This window comes from Antennarius striatus, chromosome 16 (assembly GCF_040054535.1).
Source record: "Antennarius striatus isolate MH-2024 chromosome 16, ASM4005453v1, whole genome shotgun sequence".
Classification (NCBI taxonomy): domain Eukaryota; kingdom Metazoa; phylum Chordata; class Actinopteri; order Lophiiformes; family Antennariidae; genus Antennarius; species Antennarius striatus.
In genome coordinates this window covers 3,442,288-3,465,079 of record NC_090791.1, presented here as the reverse complement: position 1 = coordinate 3,465,079, position 22,792 = coordinate 3,442,288, and the positions used below count along the sequence as shown (strand labels likewise).

General features: G+C 46.1%; 1 protein-coding gene, 1 long non-coding RNA gene and 1 other non-coding gene across 3 annotated transcripts; 1 reads left to right on the top strand and 2 right to left on the bottom strand.

Annotated features, from left to right (window-relative positions):
* Positions 1-898: 898 nt before the first annotated feature.
* LOC137609165 (uncharacterized) lies at positions 899-6,413 on the bottom strand. Its single transcript, XR_011038304.1, has 3 exons — positions 6,230-6,413; positions 1,232-1,339; positions 899-1,029 (listed from the first exon to the last, which is right to left on the bottom strand). It is a non-coding gene; the product is annotated as an uncharacterized lncRNA (long non-coding RNA).
* Positions 5,500-5,571, bottom strand: trnac-gca (transfer RNA cysteine (anticodon GCA)). Its single transcript has one exon. It is a non-coding gene; the product is annotated as a tRNA-Cys (tRNA).
* A 12,433-nt stretch (positions 6,414-18,846) lies between the features above and the next one.
* gjc1 (gap junction protein gamma 1) lies at positions 18,847-20,693 on the top strand. The gene has a single exon (XM_068336649.1). The coding sequence runs from the start codon at positions 18,847-18,849 to the stop codon at positions 20,299-20,301; it is 1,455 nt and encodes a 484-aa protein (XP_068192750.1). The 3' UTR covers positions 20,302-20,693.
* The last annotated feature ends 2,099 nt before the right edge of the window (positions 20,694-22,792 follow it).

The window sequence follows — 22,792 nt, the reverse complement described above, 5'->3', positions numbered from 1 at the left end:
AGGTGGAGGTGCTTTTATTTTGAAGGTGAATCTGCAGCAGCTTCTTCTTAACTGGACAACTTTCACAACTTGGGCTAATTTTTATTTAAACTAGTTGATTCTTGCGTTTGGAGGCTCCATCTGGGCTGAAGGAAGGACCTCCATGTTTTTTCGGACTCCCTTCGCTTTCGGCTTGGCCGTTACATCATCGACACGTGACGCGTCTCCCAGGACGGTCCTGTCCTGTCCTGTCCTGTCCTTTCTGTCTCTCCTCCTGGAGTCATGTCTAAACAAAGCCACATTCATACATGAGTGGGTTTCCGTGGCCACAAGACTTCGGCGTTATCTGAGCTGCAGACCACCAATGGTGTGATGGGTAGGAAAAAAAACAACAAAAAGCCAGGGGCACGCACAGATGCTCCTCCGCCGCGAGGGTAGCCTAGATCGTAGCCTCGCAGGCTAACACTTTAGGACCATCTAGAACCGGGGGAGGGAAAATAAAAGATTCACTTGACAGAAATGCTGGAGGCCTGACTTTAAATAGATCAGTGCTGTTTCTGTTTACCCCCCCCCCCCCTCCGTCTGTTTGGGCCTCGGACTGATTCGGATGGACGTGGGGATCCGAACCACTCTCCTAACCTGCCCCCCCCCCCCCCCCCACAGACAGACCGTTTACACTGAGATTACATAAAGGACGTGTTTATTCTGAGGATGATAATGACTTTTAGTCTTGGGGGAAGCGGCGGCGGTTTCCTCAGCTGGCACGACGCGGTGGTCTCTGGATCCCATCACCGCCGCCGCCGCCGCCGTCGTCTCTGGTTTGTTACGGGAGCAGTTGTGACCCCACCCCCCCCACCCCACCCCAGAGCAGATATGCACATTCCCATCCGCCCCGAGGTCGGCGTGCTTGTCTGGTGCGCTTAACCCTGATGACTTATTCATTCGGCGCAGATTCCTCATTGGCTGTGTCTTGTAAAGCCTTGGCGACCGCCGCGGTTACAGTGTCGGCGTTCCTGTTTACAGGAAACATTCCTGAAGCAGCGACTTCATCTGAAACACAACAGAGCAACGGGTGCAGCGCTAAATAATGCATCCAAACAAAACAAAAAAAAAAAGTGTTTGGATGGAGAAAAAACACAACCGACAGCAACGGCGTCGACACCACACGACGCTCTGGGTGATCAGAGGTCAAAAGGCAACTTTTAAAAAGATGTATTTCAGTTCTATTCAGGAAATTCCAACAATAACAAACCTTTAAATTCTAGGATTCCTGCGACGACAACTCTGGGTTGTTGCTCACGAACACAAAAGGCACGTTCTCGTGTACAGTAAGGACTCTTTTGGGAATTTCCACCAGTCTCTGAAAGAAGAAACAGTCGAGCAGACACGGTGGTGATGTTGCCATGACAACGCTGCAGCTTCATACTGAACGAAGTGGTACAGTATAATGATATCAGTATGATTTTTTTTCCATACTAGCGGTGGATCTGGATCATGTTTGTGTTGTAGATATAACGTCTTGGAGATGATTGAAATCCATTTTAATGGTTGGATTTAATTTGAAAAATTACAACTTTTAGTTCAATATAGTTAAGATTGGTAATAATAAAGTACTGGACAATAAAAAAAATCTTATCATGAATGCAAATAAAGGCAAAACCCCCCCCCCAGGAAATACTATCAGTCAAGATTTAAGATATTGACTAGAGTTTGACCTTTCAAGGCTTTAAAATCAAGCTTTAAAATCTTACAATCTATTGTAAAACCGACCAGAGGAGAAGCTAAGAAGCTGTTTTTTTTTAATGTGATTCTCAATCAGGCACTAGTCAATAAATCCATTTTATCTCATTGATATTTGTTTAAACTCATGCAGAGGCTTCATGCAGCTCCTGTTGTTGGAATCCCTCCTTCATTCCCTTTCTTTCTGACCCCCTTTTTGTTCCCTTTTTGCCCCGTTGTGGCCTGATGGCATCCTAGATTGTGTCCCAGCCTGGCTCCAGTCTTTTCTGGGGGTGGGGTAGGGGTGAGGGTGGGGGTTTGATTCAATGTCAATGTGAGGAAAATTGAATTTTAGCACAAACAGACCTGTCAGTTGACATGACAAGCATGATTGCGTGATTAAAGTTGCATGGGAACAAGTGTAACCCAAGGCAAGAACATATTGTTGTTCCCCAGTCAATCAGTAATTTTTCATCTCTGCTCCTGCAGCCATCGCTGTTTGAATCATTTCTTTTCTCCTCTCTTGTGCATCCTTCAAATGTTTAGTCGGGTTTTGATTTTGATCGCTCGGTCCTGTTTGCGTTCACTCGCCATCTGGCAGGGAAACTGCGAATCAATTCTTAATGTCTGCAGCTTTGCACTGGCGTTCCTTTTGAGGTTTTTTTTTGTCTTATTGGTCTCCCGAACGTTTTGATCGCTAAACAACAAGGAAGACATCGACATCGGAGATAACAAACCGGCCCAGATGTGTTTCTGAATAAAAAATGTGGACTGAGAGATGCAAACAAGAAAAGAGAAAAATCATCTTCCTCAGGGAAATTTTGTTCTATTAGGGATTTATGTTAAATATTCGGTGGAAAACGTCTTTGAATAACTGCTCCTCAGTCGATCTGGCGTTTATAGCGACATTTCCCTCTGCGGGTGAAGTTTTGTGAAGCATTTTAATGAATTCTGATTGAACTCTTCATCGCCTCTTCCTGTTGCTGCTGTCCTTTCATGAACCTTGACCCCTTTCTTCTTCCTGGGGTCCTCTGTCGGCACCGTTTGGCACCTCGGGACGCCCTCAGCAGAGTGATGGCGTCAAATGAAAGTGCATGATAGCAGATGAATGCTACGCGCTGACTTATTACACAGATATTAGCTCGGCACGGCTATATTTTATGAATGATGTCCAAAAGGAGTCAGGGTCAGTCTCCTCCAGTGCACTCCATGTTTTCTAATGGGGCGTCCCACATGAGAGGGCGGGGGGGTGCTGAAGCATCCTTGAATGGAAGGTTTAACCCCAGGGGACCAATTATCCTCTCAAGGAGAGAAACACACACCGCTTTCATGAGAAGAGGAAATGTCCAGGGATGTTCTCAGGAAAGCAAGAAAGAAATGCCTTTAGAAGTCTTTAAAAAAATCAATTCTCCGCACATTATCTTCAGCACATTTGGATTCCTGAAACCCCTGAGGGGGGGCCATTTCTGTTAAATCATTGTGTTTTATAGTACAGCTTCACCTTAAGCGGTTTAAATGGGTTTCAACAGGTTGCATCAAAAACTGTGGAAGGTTGGCGATTTTTTTATTTCTTTTCTGTTAATCCATGACAGTAAATGCGTGTATTTTACTACTTTACCAGCTGGTAACGGACTGCGGGCACCAGTTGCGGATGATTAAAGGGTCGTGTCAAATACATTGACCCGAATAAAACTTTAATTTATAACGAGTAGTCGCTCGGCGCTTCGTGAGGTCTGCGCGTAAGCGCGTTTGGCGTGTGCGCACGGAGCGCACGGAGCGCACGGAGCTCACACACATCCAATCTCATCCTCCACGAGAGCTCTGCTGAAATCTTCCCTGCGTTTCGGTCGCTGTGATGGCGAGGATGTCTCTACTTATCTAGAGGAACCACATTCCAGTGCAGTGCGGCTGGCAGAGGCGCTTGGCCTCCGTGCGCTCTGCGTCCTGGCAGTCGGCGGATGCTCCTATAAGATGATTCAAACAGCCTGCCGCCGCCGTGGGGGAGGCGGGGAGGGAGGGGAGTTGGGGGGGCCACGTTTCATTAGACAATGCTAATTAATTTCTGCAGGAAGTCAGGCGTGTTTATAACTGATTGACTCATTGTTACACCCTACATAGATCGCCACGACTCGTGCTGCTCCGAGTGCCAATTTCACGCCAGCTGGAGGGGCGGAAGTTAAGCTATTAATTTGTTTAAAGTGGAATATCAGGTGCGAAGAAGGCGACAGCTGTTAATCAGTTGCTTATTAGTGTTGTTGTATTGTTTTGCGTCCTCTGGGGGCCTGTTTGTGATTTATGAACGCCTCGCTTCAGGTCTGCCTGTCTGCGCGCTGAGCCTCGGTGCGCACAGGCAGGTCTCAGGTCCGCTTTGGTCCCGAGACAATGCGCTTCAGCCGGATTGGGCAAACCGGAGCGTAATGCTCTTATGTCCCCCCCCCCCACCCCATTCTTCATCTCATTCCCTGTGCCCCACTTTACTCAGTCTCACCCATTTGTCTTCCTCCCCTTTCGTCTCTCATCTCAGGTCAGTAAGGCTGAGTGTGGAGCCGGTGTTCACGGTCAGTCATAAATCACCGTTTTAATCAGCACCGGCGCACTTGGATGCTGGGGGGGGGGCAACAAATCAATCTCATCAATAAGCGAAGGGGTTGTGACGTTGACCCCCTCCTGGTGAAGTCTGTAAATCTTTTGGAGGTTTGGTTTCTGGATTCTCCTTGTTTTTAGATGAAGTTGGTGGGGTTTTTTTTTATTCCCCCCATCTGCACGTACTGTCGGTGACGTCATCACACCGCAGGAGCCAATCACGCTTCACGTTTAGTCGTGGACCCGCTTCATCTAAATCTGGCTGCTGATCTGGGGCCTCAAATGCAGATATCAAAAGTTCCAATGTCGATCGATAACCTTATCGACGCATCGATCGTTAGAAAAACCACAAGATCGTCTGCGGAGAGCAAACAGACACGACCTGACCTTACCGTCTGGAGAGCCCTTGTAAGATGAGATCATAAATAAAATATCCCAGTCATTTAAGTAATGCAGTAAATAGTATGATGTGTCATTTATTCTTTGAGGGGGGGGGAGAGACAGGTCTATTATTGGCCCCATTATTAAATTTCATCATCAGTGGGGTTTGCCAAGATTGCACTTTTGAAACGCAGAGAGTCCATGAACGTTGAAGGCAGGGAAATAAATGATTCTTTTTCGACACTGAATGACGTCAGGAGAGCTGTGGTAATGTTTTGTGTCAGTGAGCCGTTACCATGACGACCGGAGTTAAGAATCCAAGGCTTTCTTGTCTCCGTAATTGATTTTTGTATTATTATCAGCGTTATTTACTTTGTTGGCAGAATGAAGGTCGGGGATAAAAATGAAAGGTGATGAATTATTATCACGATAAGCTTCGTTTACATCATCCACTTTATGTTTTGTGTGTTTTGTAGGTTCAGATTGATTTTTACGGTGTTTTTTTTGAATGCCATTCGCTTGATAAAGACAAACGGAACTGGGAAACATTCATTCTCTCCGTTAAGCGGCGGTAGGTGGGAGCTGCCGTCGTTTAAGCGCCGCTTCATCACCTCTTTGTGTTTTTATTCAGAGTGATTCATGAGGTGTTCGGTGTCGCCCGATGACGGGAGCAGGGAGCGGGGAAATCTGTGTTTAGAGAAGAACGTGTCCAGTCTGAAAGGGAAGTTGAAGCAGTAAATCGCCACGAATGTGAAGTCTGTTTCAGAGGAAATCCGTGGAGGTTCAGATCCACAAGGTCAGGTTATATACTGAGCAGAAATAAAGATGTGCCGGGTCAGGGGGCACCCGGATTTGAACCGGGGACCTCTTGATCTGCAGTCAAATGCTCTACCACTGAGCTATACCCCCACTTCCTGTTAGCGAGACAAAGCATCGCCACGCAATCATGAATAATATTAATAATGATAAATATAATAAGCGAAATGCACCAGATTTTAAGGCGCCAAACTCGTAATGGAGAGTATAATCGATAGATTGATCAATAAGGAATCGATGATCGTTGCGATCCACGAGAGATGATGTCACCGAATCAACCCTGCGCTTCACCTGTGCTCGTGATTGGCCGATGTATGAGGTCATGTGACCGAATGCAATCTCGTCCGGCGGTGTAGGCAATGTTTAAAGACCAGGTTTTGTCCTGATGGTCGTTGACAAATGGGAGGAAGGGGAGGGGAGGGGGGAGGGGGGGGGGGGGGTGGAGAACAGTGGGGAGAGCGGCGTGAGGGAGGTTAGCGGAGGGGTGACGGCGTGTTGGGATTCGTGGGGGTGGGTAGAGACGGCCCACGGGGAGGAAGGTGGGGGATGGTGAGGAACGAGGGGGAACCGGTTTACACCGAGCCCACCCCCACCCCCACCCCCTTTCATATATCATAATACTTCTACACTTGAGCCGGCGAGTGCGTGCGTGTGTGTGTGTGTGTGTGTGTGTGTGTGTGTGTGTGTGTGTGTGTGTGTGCGTGTGTGTGTGTGTGTGTGTGTGTGTGTGTGTGTGCCATTTTCTCAGTACCAGGCTATGAATGGCGATGCTGCACCAGATCTTTGTCTCCGCCCGCCGCTGGCAGCTGGAACAGGCCTCCCCATTCATGCACTCAGGCAGGTTTAGCCGCCGTGCATGCTGGGATGCGTTTGTTGGTTGGTTGGTTCGCTCATGCATGCGTGTTTGTTCCTATAGAGTGTGAGAATCGATTGCTCCCGCTTGTAGGGTTTGCTTCTGTAGCATCTGGTGTAGGTCGGCATCTGTACACACACACACACACACACACACACACACACACACACACACACACACACACACACACACACACACACACACACACATAGTCACGAAAAGAGAGGGCGACACTAATTCAGACAAGAATTTCCCACCTTTCTGCAGGGATGTCCTAATCCTAAACCAGGTTTGACTCCAGATTTAAATCCCGCGCTGTGGGAGTGGCTTTTGTTCCCACCTCACACGCGTGTGTCGAACACGCCGAGGGGAAACGAGCGCGTTTCCAGTCGCATCATCAGCGCTCTCCTCCCAGTCATCTCTCATCGCCATCCTGCTCTTTGTATCCGTCAGTCTTTCAGACAGCAGAATGGGCCCTACAGTGAAGACTGAGGCTGAAAGCTGCAGCTGCTGCACGCAGGCGAGGGACTGCAACACACACACACACACACACACACACACACACACACACACACACACACACACACACACACACACACACACACACACATAGATGCTCTGTTTTGCTTTAATAACAAGACTAATGCCATTTAAATCTTTCGCTTCGATTCACGCCAATCCAGCTGCATAAGTGGGTTATGGAAGTCCTTCAGTAACCGCACGGGTGAGGACAGTGAACGCAGCACGGGTGAGGACAGTGAACGCAGCACGGGTGAGGACAGTGAACGCAGCACGGCCAGCTCAGTTTTTTTACTCTAATGACACATTTTTTATCACCGAATGTGAGAAATAATCCAAAAAAAGCAAACAACAACAACTAAACGCTGCTGAAATCACTTAAACTCTCAAATTAGCATTCCAAAATGACTTTGCTGGAAGAATTTCAATTAAGAGATTTGCATTTTATGTCTCTCGCAGCGGTTGATGTCGGAGTGTGATTTCTTTTTTTCTCACACATAAAGGGATTTCCTTTCTTTTCATTTGACTCTACCTTTATTGAATTTTAATTGCATTTATTTTGAAAGCAGCTGTTGTTATTTACTCATTTATTTTACAATCAAGTTTGCTTCGAAAGCTGCTGCGATCTGCTGTGATATTATTGGTATGGAAATGGTTTCCGAGGAGACGGGAGAGGGAGCGTTCATCCAGGTGTGTGATAGTTAGCAGCAGCAGGAACGGATCGGTCAGACCAACAAACACCAACTGTAATGAGGTAACACACATTTACTGGGGTTTGCACACACACACACACACACACACACACACACACACACACACACACACACACACACACACACACACACACACACACACGTTCCCTGGAGCTCTTGCTTCTCCAATGCCCTTTAACTCAGTTACTGGGACAGATTGGCTCTCTAATTCATCAGATATTACATACTCTGAGTTCGTCTGCAATGCATTACACACACACACACACACACACACACACACACACACACACACACACACACACACACACTCACACACACATAGATGTCTTCATTCACACACGCCCCCCCCCCCTTTATCTCCCTCTCCTCTGATAACTCTGAGTGCAGGTGAGCCCAGAGCCTGAGGAGTCGATCGTTGCGTGTCTCCTCCTGTGTGTGTGTGTGTGTGTGTGTGTGTGTGTGTGTGTGTGTGTGTTATCATGCCGTTGCATGATAACAAGCACATACTCAACAGAGATGCGGTGCATCCTCTCACCTCGGGTTAATTCATCTCCTCTCTGCTAATTAGAGATGAGAATCTAGAGGCTGAAGTAGGAAGACAGGCTCAGTCCTGATGGGAAGAAAGAAAACGCTTTTAGAAAACATTTAGCTGTGAAACATCAAGCAAACAAAATGTCATCAGTTCTGTCACACAATTAAGAATGATGTTCCATAAATCCATCGATTTTAAACATCAAATTTTGACCTCTTGTGGCGTCTTTTAACCTCAACTATGAGTCTGATTGATTTTGACTTTGCATAATTTGACAGAAACATGAAACACAAGAAACTCTGTGCGAATATTTCTTGCAAAAACACAACAGAAGGCTTTTTTTTTTTTTTTTTTTTACAATCTTTGGAGAAATGCTTCCAGTAAATATTCAAAAGGAAGTCAATGTAAAAGTATTTAAAGTTCTGTATACAAGCTAAACAGACTTGAGATTAAAGTCCTACATTCTAGAGGAGATAAATAAAAACATATGGAGTCTCAGTTGAGGCTGATGTGGTGCGTAAGGATCTTATTCTGCGGAGTCTGCAACGAATTAAACCTTAAATAGGTTATAAAATAGAAAAAGAGATCAAAACAGCACCTATGGAGCGTGCGGCGGCGCGTCGGAGCTCTTATTGGGTTTAACGCTCGCTTTCAAGCCCTTTTTCAAAGAGCCGTCAGCTCCTTCGTTGTGCTGTAAAGCTGGGTCACATGTGCACAGATTGCATTAGCCACAAAGTCAGGGGGGAGATGAGGGACCTGTTGATCTGCAGTCAAACGCTGAAACCCCCCTAACATGAGACAGGTGCCCCTATCTATCATCTCATAACCGTGTAGTCGTGCATCTCAGCTGCAGATAAATTTAATTTGCGGCTTCGCCCACAAACCTCTGAATGTTTTTCGCCGCTGCGTTTGATGATGAACGCGTCCTTGCGGATGCGATGGCCTCCGTGTTAATTAATCGCTCCGCGCTGATTACACACCAAAAAAAAAAACCAAACAACAAGGGTTTAATATTCCCAAGGACATCCGTGCGTGTACGGCTGGAACGACGCATCAAATGGAGATGTGTGATCGGACTCGTATCGCATTGATTTGATGTAATATCTTATCAGGAAGGGGATGCAGGAAGCGCCAAATTACAAGAAGGTGTAGTTCCTGTTCGAAAACGTCTCGTTTTGGCAGATGTGAGCTTCATTTATTGGCGTTTCCGGCGAAGACGTGCGTTAACAGACTAAACTGTTTGTTTTCCTGCGGTTTGCATTAATAGATTCTCAGCAGGAGGATTTACATAAACAGTCTGATATGGTCGAGCGGTTTATCCATTAATTGCTGCGCTATTTCAGTTTTTATGAAGCCTGTGTCCCAGCATCTACACACACACACACACACACACACACACACACACACACACATACATATTCATCACATATTTTCATAGGGAAGGTGGTTTCTAATGAAACAAACACGGGTATAGCTGGGAAGAGCAGTATTTGACCAGTGATGTGCACGTTCGATGGTAACCATAGCAACTACTACTGATGCTGGCATCGTCCGTTTTTGCAAACTTGCGGTGCGTGTCGGAGGTTTAAATTTTTTTTGGGGGGTTCGATTTTGTGTCCTCCTGCTGTGAGATCATAAAAAGCAGAAATGTAAGATGGCGGCGGATTTGCCAAGACAAACAATGGCGATGTTTGGGTTCCCTGAAATCATCCGTATTGTAATGGAAACGCTGGAGTCCTCCTGAGGACAGGAGATCTCCTGACCTGCTGTCAAACGCTCGGCTAATAAGGGACGGAGCTGACACCAGAAACACTTCCCATTCTCCCCTGTTGTCCTCCACACTGAGCCCATATAAGAGTCTCCATCCGGGCTCGTAAACAACATAAATCTAATATCTTCAGACCCTTTAAGCAAATACTTCATCTAAACGAGTTGTTTCTCTTCCCACCGTTTATTCTGAACTGTCTGACGGATGAAGTACGGACACGAGGTCAGGAGTTCTACTTCCTGTCTGATGGACATCAGCTGGGACTCACACTTAGGACTCCTTTCAGATGAGCTTTTCCTCGTGTTTCCTGTTGACTCAAGAATCAGATTAATGTCACGTCGGACTGTAAGGACAGTAGGGATTAATGGGATTAATACACACATGCCTATAATTAAACAGGATGTCAGGACGGAGAGGATCTTCTCCTCTGGAAGTCGTCCTTCAAAGCTCAACTCTCCGCTCGTGAACTTGCAAAGTCCTGACTTTACTTGTTGATGAGGGCCGCTCAAACGAACGGCGTTGTCATCTTTAAAGATGTCCCACCCCACCCCCCCACCCCCCCACCTTCTTCATAACCCATGAAATCCCCAATTCGGACTAAGCTTTCCAGCTTAACACACATTAATAGTAACCTGTCAGTCTGGAGCCGCAAATTGAGAAATGGCTGCATTTGCTTGAGTGGAACCGAGAAGACGTGTGAGGGATCCGTCACTCAAGCCTTCCCTTCTTAGAAGTGTTCCGATGCTGTAACCCGGACGACGCGCCGCCAAGTGGTCCAAATTAGTTTGGTTTATGCAGACAGGGATAGAGGATTACGGCAGCTCGGCGACCCCCACCCCCCTCCGCCCCCGATCGTCCCCAATCAATCGTCTGGTTTGCTCAAACGTCACGTTTTCCGAGTCGGAGATTTTTCGAGACCGCCGATGTTTGACGAGACTGTTGCTCCTGTTGGGAGTTTTTGCAGTTTAATGCAAATGCATGACAAGATGGTCCTGGGTTCAAATCCACCTGTGGTTCTGAGGCTTGTCAGCCCCCCACCACCACCACCACCACCACATGCGTCTGCATTGGGTTTCCTTCAGATTCTCTAACAAAAAAAAACGACATACATGATAAGTGATCCGGATGGATAATTGGAAAAACAAACCCAAAGCTCCATCAATTTCTGCGATGACACATAAAATAAGAACACAATATGTTGTGAGCTTTTTGCCTTGGGTTGCAGATTTATCAATCATCCCATATATAAGTGTTGATCCATGGGGGGGGGGGTAAACGCTGGACGATGGGGGCTTTACCTCCCTCGCGTTCGTAGGAAGCACTGACAGCAGCTCCTCGATATGTCAGCAGAAAAATGAAAGCAATAAATCACGGCTATCAACCAACCCCTCCACCCCCCACCCCCCCACCCTGCAAAGACGTCCTCAACACACACACAAAGAAATGATTTAGTGTGTGTTAAGCACAAGTTTGTACACGGAGACGCCTTTTTATTCCGCTGTCAGTCAGGGAAAAGCGGGTTTTTCATCCTTCTGATTTCTCACCGCTTCTCGTTTTCCTACAGGATGATGATTTTTGTTCTCATCACAACCAGTCAGGACGTCTTGGGGGGGGGGGGGAATAAATCGGCGCCACTGAAAGAGTTTGCTCTCATTAAAACATGACGATGTTGTCGAGATGTCAAGAAATGCATTTTTCCTTTTTTTCTTTTTAAAACCTGATTTTATAAACCGGATTCTTACTCTGTGAGTTCTCAACGCTTTGCTCCGTCCAATCAGGAGACAGTGATATCTCTGCTCGGAACACCAGATAAGAACAGAGGCCGATAGCGAGCGATCCTAATTTGAGCGCTGCGGGATAAACGATGCTAAAAATGACAGCGGGGGGGTCATTCCGGTCACATATTGGAATGTACAACTACATTTCCCATCAGCCTTTGCTGCTTCCTTCCTGAAGGGATTCCAAAGGGCAAACGTGTTTCACCTTCATCCGAGCGGCACGATCGACTCCTTTTAAACGACTATTTGTGTGTTTTATTTCGTCGACCTTGCTCTAAAAGAAGAAGTGTTTTCGCTCCGTTGTTTAAATCAAAGACGTGTCATCAGTTTTATTTTTTTTTACACCCCTTCAGATTATTTATTGAGGATCTCCGGGTCTGAAAAGGCGACTTTAAATCTGTCGGATGCACTTAAACAGTGTTATGAAAGGCCGTATTTCAAATTGCTTACCCCTTCCCCGAAAGCCCCCTCCCATCTCCCATCCACCCCCAACCCCCCCCCAAACGCCGGTTTCCAGGAGGTCGCAGAAAGTCAATAAGTTCTGAATCTTTTACCAAGATGACATCTGACATATGCCCCCTCCCTTACCGTCCCGCAAGGGGTATGAAAACCCCACCACCTCCTCGTCATCCTCATCCTCATCATCACCACACATCCAGACTCAAACCCGCCCCCCCAACCGTGACCCAGTTTGCAGGGGATAAGGGGGTAAGTGAGGACCATTGTTGAGTACCACAGAGAGGGGAGGCAAGATGCTCTGCCCCCCCCCCCCATTCCTCTCCCTTTCAGGAAGAGCTCACACTTGGTTAAGCACACACACTGAGGCTCCTCGCCAGAGAGCGACGGCGCAGGGCGAGCGTTTTGTTTGCAGCTCTTTGTTGTCGGGATGCCGTCGCCGATTTTGGGTCAGGGCTGTTTGATGTCAGCCAAGGTTAAGGGGTATGTAAAGGAGGCTGGAGGAGAGCCGGAGACGGAGAAGAGGGGGCCTCAGGTTGGCGGACGTTGGACCCGGCGTCCAGCAGACGAGTGGTGTGAGTATTTATATCACTTCTCCGTTTGTTTGCTGCTTGTCTGGATTCATATTTTAGCCTTGATTCATTTAAAAGTTCCTCTAAAAGTTCCTTTATTTCACTCGATCCATCGGAAATCTGAAGGACTGATATTTCCCAAGTGTCACGACTGTTTCTCAACTTTTTCACACTTTTTTTGTTGTTGTTTTTTTGGAGAATTCAACATCGCCAGCGCTTAAAAAGATAATTTCCATGAAGCATTTTCTGGCGTGAAACGGAGCACAGATGCACCGAAAAGAGGCAGCTCCCGCCTCAGAGACTCGTCCCGTAACATATGGAAGTGGTTTACCTTTTGCGTTCCTTCCCTTCAGATAGCGTTAATGAGGGGATGTTTAGTTTCCCATGAAGGCAGAGGAAGGAATGCTCCGTCAGAACCCGCCTCCTTCCTTCCTTCCTTCCTTCCTTCCTTCCTTCCTTCCTTCCTCCGTCTCACCAAAGACTTCCTCGTTTCCAGACTCCGGTGGAGGTTTTTTAGGTCCGACTTCACATCCAAATGTTCCGAGGTTTCTGAATTCCTTTTTGTCTCCTTGCTTCATGTTTTATGAGCCAGAGGCCCAAACTGGGGGGGGGGGGGTGAACCTTTAGGAATTTACAGTTTATGTGTGTATCATGACTGTGTGCGTTTATTCGGGTCTGCGTCTATGTGTGTGTGTGTGTGTGTAAAAGCATGCAACATGCAGCCCGGCAGAGATTAACCTCTGAAACAGACGTGATAAACTCTCACGCTTTATCACTCTTGGCGTGTTTTTTAATCACTTCAGGGACCCTTTTGCAAAGAGCTGCAGCACGGAATAAAAAGCAGAACTTGTTAAGATATCCAGTTTTAGTTATGTTGGTTTTTTTGGGGGCTTGATTTAAATGTCTGAGTGAATAACAAAGGAGCTTATCCAGCGTCGTCTCAGTCCCCCTGTGCGTTGTTTAAGCCCGGTGTTCACCGGCTGTTAGTATCTTCAGCTCACCGGCGACGCCGGCTGATCTTCTTAAGACATAAAGTCGTTGCTTTTATCCGTCTGATCATTTTGGAGTTGCGGTTGCGATCGCGGACCGGTGTGCGATCGGCTGGAGTTACCACTGTCAGGTTGATCTGTGTGGTGCCCGGAGGAGGCGGAGGATTTAAAAGTCCACAGGATGCTGCTGGCAGGACAGAGGAGAGGTCGCCATGGCGATAACCCTGGAATAAGAGGTGGTGGCCTGAGCAGCATCGGCCTCCATGTTCTGCCGCTCCCTGACGCCGGATCGGAACCGGATTCGCTCCAGATCTTTAACGTGAAACTTTATTGTTTAGGATTTCTAAGTTCATTTTTCACTTGATCGCTCTGACGGACACAGAATCTGACTTTGCATTGACGACTTTTTGGATATTTCCAGTGTAAATCGATGCCCGGAGAAAAGGATTTAAAAGTTCACAGGATGCTGCTGTCAACAGGTGTCTATCTATTTCTATTTGTTTTTTCAGATTTGACCTAGATTACCTCTAAAAATGATCAATTTGATGCCATTGAAACTAATCTCGATATAATTTTAATGTTTAATTCCAAGTATTATACTTTTATCCCTTAATTCTGTTCCTAATTTTCTTCTTACTGGGAACAAAAGCACGATTCCCATCATTTTGCACATTAATAACACAAAGTTTAAAAGGATTTTGACTTTAAATTCACAAATCTACTGAAAATTTAAATAAAAACAATCAGGCTGCAAATCAGCCGGATCAGAGCTAAATCATAGTTGGCTGCGGAATGCTCGTGCTAATCCCTGAAATCTTTTACAATTACATAAACTTGGAGAGATGCGGCTGACAATTAGCACGATGATGAAACCGACTGAGGAACTATCTGTTCTCGTATTCTTTCAGACTGCGGGGGAAAACGTACATCTGTGCTGAGAAACGAACCACGGTTGCCAGCAAAACGCATCTGTTCTGATGTTTACCTGCGACTGAGTGTTTCGTGATCAAAGTAATCCAGAGTAAAGAGAAAATAACGCCCGATAAACGCTCACTGATATTAATGCTAATCTTACAAGTCATTTAAATTAATTTGCCTGTAAATGTCAAATTTAACCGACAGCCTGCGGATAATCCAGCAGAGGCTGATAAATATACCTTTACAAACACTCATTAGAGCTTTTTCCCTTCATTTGCATGAAGTTCATTATCCAAACAGCCTTTAACCCATTTTTCATTTATATGAATAATTCTTTGGGCACATGTATGTGTGTGTTTACATGCATCGCTGAGCAGGAATGTGTAATATTTAAATAGATCCGAGGCAGAGAGAGAAGATGCAGATCATTTTAATTTCAGATTCTTTTTGTTAGCAGTTCAGTTTTTAACAGTCCGACGCGGAGAGATTCAGGATGAGAATTCTCCTCCAGGATGCTGACGTTTATCCTCTGTACATCTCTGACCTCTCCCAACACACCATCATGTGCGAATCCTTTAAATTCCCATTCATTTTAGCATATTTGCAGGCGAGCATGTCGCTAAAATGTGCTGCATGGTTGACTTTTTAATTCATGTCCTTAAAATTAAACTAAAAAGCTCTCCATCACTCTTCCGCCGAGGCATCCCTTCTATTTTATTTTTTTATCCGGCTCAACACCAAACTGGAATGGATTGTTTCTCGTCAAAATCCGCTCCTAACTTTTTGGCTAATCCTGCTAACAGACAGATGAAAGCTGGCAAAGACAACTCCTCCTTGGCAGAAGACAAAAGACAACATGACGAATGAAAATGGTGCTTTGCGAGTCAGCAGTTTTGTATTTTTGCAACCATATCTAGACAATCCCTGGGATTGATCTTTGCACATTTACATATGTACAAACTCATCTACGCCCCCTGCTTGATTTATGAGGAAATAACTGCTTGAACCATAAACTCTATCCTTATAACTTCAAATCAAAGGCTTCCAGGAAATAACTAAATCATGCATGAGGAATTTAAATAACCTCCTGGAACCACGACCTGGACCGCCTGTTACACGCCCTCACCTGTTGCCGAGCAGAACTCCCCTGGATGATGCAAGCGGCTCCAGCAGATCTCCCCGTTACACAATCTCTGGTCCACCTGCAGTGGTTCAACCACGTGGGTCGGCTTTGTCTCACGGCGGGTCCTCTTTCCCCTGGTGTCCCGCCTGACCCGGATCCCCTTCGGATGGAGCACCGCGTCCACGGGATGAGTCAGGAGCGTGACTAAAGAGCGCCTCAGCTGACCCAACGCGGCGCTTCTCGCTGTGATGATGCGTTCAGTCGGTTGTCGTGTGTGAGTCTGTGTTTGGGCTCCTTCCAGATGTTGGTCCGTGAATCCGGACGGACTGACGGGGATCCCGTCAGAGATGGTAACCGTGACTCTAATCGTCTATTTGAATCAGTGTGATGAAAGTTCATCCCTCAGGATGGAGCTGATCTCGCCGACCTTTGACCTTGCACTGTCTTGGCTGGGTCATGGCCTCGGATGTAATAAATAGACTGATAATTTGGTGGCACGATTGACCTCGACCTTTATGCTGAAGCCTCCATTGATTCCGAAAGTTATTCCCAATCGACGCTCATTAGTTCTGTCCTGTTACTTCTGGATTAAATTCAAAGCCGTTTTATTTCCTTTCATTGCTTTAGAACTGACGTCTGGTGTTTTTCCACCGATTGGCTTCTATCAGACACAAACGCCTGCCTGCTATGTCTGTATGGTGCTATTTGCGAAGGCTGACTCACCTCATTCACTTAATGCACAGAGTCAGCTTCTTACCCCTAACTGCCCCACCAGCTCCTGCAGACACAAATTGGATGAGAAAGCAAAATGCAAGGTTATACACAGAGCCTCTGTTCAGCTCAGGAGCCTTCAGTCCAGACGGTTGGGCCGGAGCTTCTCTCTTGATCGAGAAGGACTTGGATAGTTCCTGGTCTAGGAAGTAGGAAGACGTTTATTATGAAGTTCATCCTGAATGTAATATATTTATGCATTGGTGTTTTAAAATATTTGAAAAAAGGTCTTTATATATTTATTACTCCATTGCACATACCTGTTTATATTGTACATATCTGTTTATTGTGTATTTTAGTGAGTCTGAGTCTGGTTTTTGCTCTTTCACTCTGCATTTCCTTTTTGTGCACCAATCCAGTCTTTTCAACCAATACTCCTGCTTTATGTGTCTTCAATTGCCCCTTGGGGACAAATGAAAGTTTTTTTAATTGAATTTGAATTGAATCGAATAAAAGTAGAATTATATGCGGATATGTGTATGTACACATTTACATATACATATATGCAAAGAGATGGAAAGCAACTCCGAAACCATACAAAGAGAATGACTGCAATGATAAACAGTAAATAAATGACATTCAACATTTGATGCGACCTTTATTTGAAGTGAAAATACCCATAAATTATCACCTTTAGAAAAAAAAAAAATCAATGAAAATGTAAAAAAAAGTAGAAAAACAAACAGATTAAAATGATCTTCCTGTTGCTGTTGCTCAAAACAGCCTTATAGCAGGATTATATGTAAATACAGCAGCTTAACCGTTGCAGCCGGGCGGTTTGCATGTATCTGGATATGAGTATCTGAAGGATACCCACACAGCAGAGGAAGAGTTCTGAAAAGACGAGCTGTGATGTAATACAGAAGAAGTCTGTGGACCGTGGAAGGACGCCGCTATGACTCCCGTTTGCTCGTGGCAACATCTCCTCGCCGGCCGTTTGCTGCTTACTCATAGAAGCTGCTCACAGTTTGCTCTCTCACATGGACATTTAATGCAGTTAAGGCCTTTTACTGTATGCTGGTGTGTGTGTGTGTGTGTGTGTGTGTAGTTTAGCAGATTCCTGACATCTACCTCCTGTGTCCCAGGCGTGTCCTTATATGGTCAGAATGATCAATATGACACATGTTTTATCACAAGCGCTCGGCAAAAACATTCCCTCCTTCCTTCCCTCTCTCTCTCTCTCTATCGCTGGAGACGCAAAGCAGAGTCCTGGGAGCTCCTTCTCGTCTCCTCCTGTACGTTTTTTTTTTTTTTTTTGCCCCCCCATCCCTCCACAGCTCCAGCTAAGCCCTCAACCTGCTTGGTAAGGATATCGTCCCCCGGAAGCCGTTTAAACCCCGAACTAAGCTAGTATTCATGGTCGGATTTTTCCTCTCAGTCTAGCTGACAATAAGCCATGTGCTTTTGCGGCTTCATAAGGGGAAACTTCTGTGGAGGTGTCACACTCATCTCCCCCCACCCCCAAAAAAGCTGCCCTGGGGGACAGCAGTGTTTGGGTTCAGCTCCACTGCCTGAGCTAATGTGGCTCTGCTGTCTGAATCCCCGCTCCAATGGTCTGCGCCCGGCCACCTGCTGATTCTGCTGGTTTGGTTCGGATCGCCTGGAGCACGGACATAACCTACATCGGCAACATGTCCCCTTGTCCCAAAATATGCTCAAACACTCTCACACACACTCACACACACACACACACATACACACACACACACATACACACACACACATGCATAGCGGAATGCCGTTTACCTCTCAACCAGAACAAACCAGTCAATTTTAAACGAGCCTGAAAACTGCACCTCAAAGAAAATGAGGCTCAGTAAGAGGATTTATTTCTTCAAAAAGAGAGAGAGAGAGGGAGGGGGGGGGTGTTAAATAAAGTCTGTGTGTATTTGATGATAGCAAATTCCCTATTTGGATTATTTTGGCTTCCTAGCTGTGCTGCTTGATGTTTTTTTTTTTTTTTTTTTAATGCCAATATCCTCTTTTGGTCGTCTAATTCCCCCCCCCCCCCTCCCAAAAAAAAATTGGACCTGACAACACCCTCGCGGTGACACTGAGCTCCGAATTGCGCTCATATAATTGCCCTGTAAGAAGCAACAGATCAATTTAAGGGTAGCCTACAGCCGTTTCCTGAACTCGGAGAAGAGCACTTATTTTAATTAAAGTGATTATTGACCGACCCTTTTCCACGTCTTGACACTAAACTTGCAGAACTAATTCCATTTCCACAGTCTTCCCTGCTTTCCTTGATGGCCTTTTGAAGTTGAACCCTCTCTTTCTCTTTCTCCTCCTTGTCTTCCCACCCTTTCCTCTTTCCTCCAGAGTCTGTGAACAGGTGAGAGAGGGACACTGTCTGCCCCACTGTCCAGCGACACCATGAGCTGGAGCTTCCTCACGCGGCTGCTGGAGGAGATCCACAACCACTCCACCTTCGTGGGGAAGCTGTGGCTCACCGTGCTCATCGTCTTCCGCATCGTGCTAACTGCCGTCGGGGGGGAGTCCATCTACTACGACGAACAGAGCAAGTTTGTCTGCAACTCGGGCCAACCGGGTTGCGAGAACGTCTGCTACGACGCCTTCGCCCCCCTATCTCACGTCCGTTTCTGGGTCTTTCAGATTATTTTGGTAGCGATGCCTTCTCTCATGTACATGGGTTACGCTATCAATAAGATTGCACGATTAGACGAAGCCAAAGGAGGAGTTGGGGCCGCCGCGGTTCGAACAGGAGGCGGGGGCTACACGCACAGGAAGCCTAGGAAAATTTGCTTCGGAGCGCGGCAGCACAGGGGCATCGAGGAGACCGAGGAAGACCAGGAGGACGATCCCATGATCTACGAAGTGCCAGAGATCGAGCCCCCCAAAAGGCCGCGGGATCCGTTGCAACCAACGCCAAGACCCAAAATCCGGCACGATGGGCGTAAGCGCATTCGGGACGAGGGTCTAATGCGGGTGTACGTTTTGCAGCTGGTGACTCGTACAGTGCTGGAAGCCGGCTTCCTTGCAGGCCAGTATTTGTTGTACGGCTTCCGGGTGACTCCCATTTTTGTTTGCTCGGGGAAACCGTGCCCCCACACCGTTGACTGCTTTGTGTCACGGCCTACGGAGAAGACTATCTTCCTGCGCATCATGTATGGCGTCACTGTCCTTTGCCTCACCCTCAACGTTTGGGAGATGCTCCATTTGGGGATCGGATCCATCTGCGACATTCTCCGCCGACGGCGTTGCCCCCCTCAAGAGGACGAGTACCAGTTGGGCTTGCTGGGCTCCAACGGAGTTGTAGAGGGTTCAGTTGGGGGAACAGTTCCAGAGGCAGGGTCCGAGGGAGGGGTGGGCGGAGACAGAGCTGCCGATTACGTAGGGTACCCCTTTTCGTGGAACACCCCATCGGCTCCACCTGGGTACAACATTGTGGTAAAACCGGAGCAGATGCCCTACACGGACCTTAGCAACGCTAAGATGGCCTGCAAGCAGAACCGGGCAAACATTGCCCAAGAGGAGCAGCAGCAGTTTGGCAGCAATGAGGATAACTTCCCCACTGGGGGAGAGACTCGCGTGGCTTTGAACAAAGACATGATCCAGCAAGCTCACGAGCAGCTGGAAGCAGCCATCCAGGCCTACAGTCAGCAGCACCAGGCGGAGGTGCAGCTCGTGGACAACCAAGACGACAAGCCGCAAAGCAACATCATCCAGGCCCAACCGCCGCAGGCTCAGCCTCAGAAAGACCGCAAGCATAGACTCAAGCACGGGAAGGGAGGCAGCAGCGGCGGGGGCAGCAGCAGCAACAGCAGCAGCAGCAAATCAGGGGAAGGCAAGCCGTCTGTTTGGATTTGACCTCCGGAAGAGGTACTGAACCCATGTAAATATAAAGGATTGGTTGATGAGCTGTCGCAGTCTTCTTTGGATTTTCAAAAACCACCGTGCCTTAAAGAATCCTGCAAGCTGAAGAGGATTTGTGTTTGTGTGCCAGATTGTGTACGAAGAAATGTGATGTTGCAGCTGACAATTTGTTTTGTCTGGGCTATCACGGCATAACTTGAAACAACCACACCAACACAAACTGTTATAGGTTAAAGTCTGTCGTTTACAGGTGTCATTCTCCTCAAGTTCTACAGCAGATTCCTGTTCGTCCTTGCTTAGGGAGTTTGGAAAATTCTTGATGATTGGTTCTGTTGCTTGGCTAAATTTCTGGCTGTTTTTTCTCCAGTAGTATTTGGAATCCTGATTCTTGGGACATTAAAAATGCAACAGCATCCAAAATGAAGATAACCAAGGTAAAGGGATGTTATCGTTAAAAACCTTTGACATTGTACTGTAATGATGTTGTTCAGGAACGTCATGAAAACACAAATGCATAAAAACAAAGCATAATTCAGATGCAGCACCGAAAGCGGTGACTTTACAATGCAGGGAGAACATCACCTTCCTCGAGGCTGTTTCCTGTCAGTCCCGTTCTGTCCACTTTCCCTTCAGTGTCCATCGTAGTGTTATGTTGTGCTGACTTTGCATTCAATGGTGTATTTTTTTGTGTGTTTGCTGTGTTCTTTTATGTGTGCTACAGCAGCTGCTGCTCAGAAATCAGCGAGTACAGCAGGTGGCTTTTTATCTGGTCTACATCTGAAACCTCCGGAGAGAAAATGCACTTTTTAACAAGGTGCACAAACAATCCAATTTTTATAACTTACTCTCAAACTTACTTTCCAGTTTATTTCTCTCTGGCTGTGTTCTTCTGTTGGAGCGAGGATGCTCTGCAAGCCACTGGTTTTTGTTTGCCTTGTAGTTGTCTGCCCCCTAGCGGTAATTTCCAGGAGGTTTCCTTTGTTGAGGAGTAAATTCCAATTGCCAATGTTACCTGCATCCACGTAACCAGCTGTAGTGTTAATTTTCTACGAACAAGCCTTGTGTCAGTGTCTTCCCAGCGATACATGCTCAACGTTAGAAGCACAAGGCTGCAATATCACCACGTCGTAATGGAAAAAGGTTTAAAGCCATTACTATAATATAGTGAGACCAAACACTGTTTGTGTGATGCAAGTGTCAGTGCCAAGATCCTATACCAGGCTGCCATCGAGCCCGGTTGTTTGTAGCTTTGGAATAATTTGGCCATGCTACTCCGTTTGTGGACAAAAGCCTACACGAGCCAACCCCTTTTTTTTTTGTATTACAGTACATGTATTGCTTTTTGGAACGTTTTATAAAAATATCAAGCCGAAAAATGGAGTCAATTTTTACGTTTGAAATGGTGTTTTTATATGAAAACACTCTTTTTTTCCAATAAGGTTTTTGTAAAATGAAGAAAAAGGACAGGAAGCTCTTTTAAAAATGAATAAGTTGTACAGATATTTATGTTATTGTGTTTTAAATTGCCTTCCAGTTGTAAAAAATGTGAAATATGACATAGTATATTTTTATAATATGTCAGCTACAGTGACTTAAAGGTAAAAAAGAAAAGAAAGAAAAGCCAAGACTTTTCCTTGTATGTTACCATATCAGTGTTTCATGTATGTATTTTAAAAAAAAGTGTTTTAATAAACAGTGTGTGTCCTTTTCCAACATCAGTTTGACTGTGGAGACACAGTGGCTGATGAAATTAGGGAATGTACACAAAAGACCAAATTATCCAAATCATTCCCTGCTTTGTCCGACAGTAGCTTCCCAAACAAATTGGGAGGAGGAGCAAATATGAAAAGCTGGCAGACACTGTTCTGGATTCAATCAGTCTCATCTGAGTACCAGAAAGAAGCCAAGGGACAAACCACGGCCTATTTTGAAGCGGTGAGGCCGGATATTCTCACAAAACTGCAAAGTTTAACAAGTTGCTTGAGAATCTGAACAGTTTGGTCGTAGCTTGGGTGAAAATCTGCAAGACTGTTGGTCAGTTGCTCCATTGGTGCTTTAGAGATGGTTTAGAGTGTCCCAGTTAGCGATCAACCCAAGTGAGCAAAAATGATCAACTTACCTTTTGCCACTTTTTTTTTGATGAGGATGAAACTCGAAAAGGCTGCTGTCGCCACTAGAGGGCGACTTCCAGAAAAAGTAGGGAGCACTTTAAGGAGAGAGGAAATGAGGTTTAGAAGACTTGCTATGGGGGGAACTCCAAGACCCCATCTGCTCACAGTCTGTATGACTTGCAGCTTTGGCTTTACGTCTCCAAAACTGTTGCAGGACACAGGCTTACATTTGTCTGCTCAAAATGAAAAGTAGGGAAATTCGCGCGTCTATCCAGGTCAACAGAATCACCCTCAGGCGGTCATATTCTTGCAGATCTGTTTTCTATTTCCTCTTTTGTTTATAGAGAATGAAAGAGGAGAAAAGAATTACCTCT

Bases quoted from the DNA above. Each gene is read 5' to 3' on its own strand.
- gjc1 (XM_068336649.1), top strand. From the start codon at position 18,847: ATGAGCTGGAGCTTCCTCACGCGGCTGCTGGAGGAGATCCACAACCAC.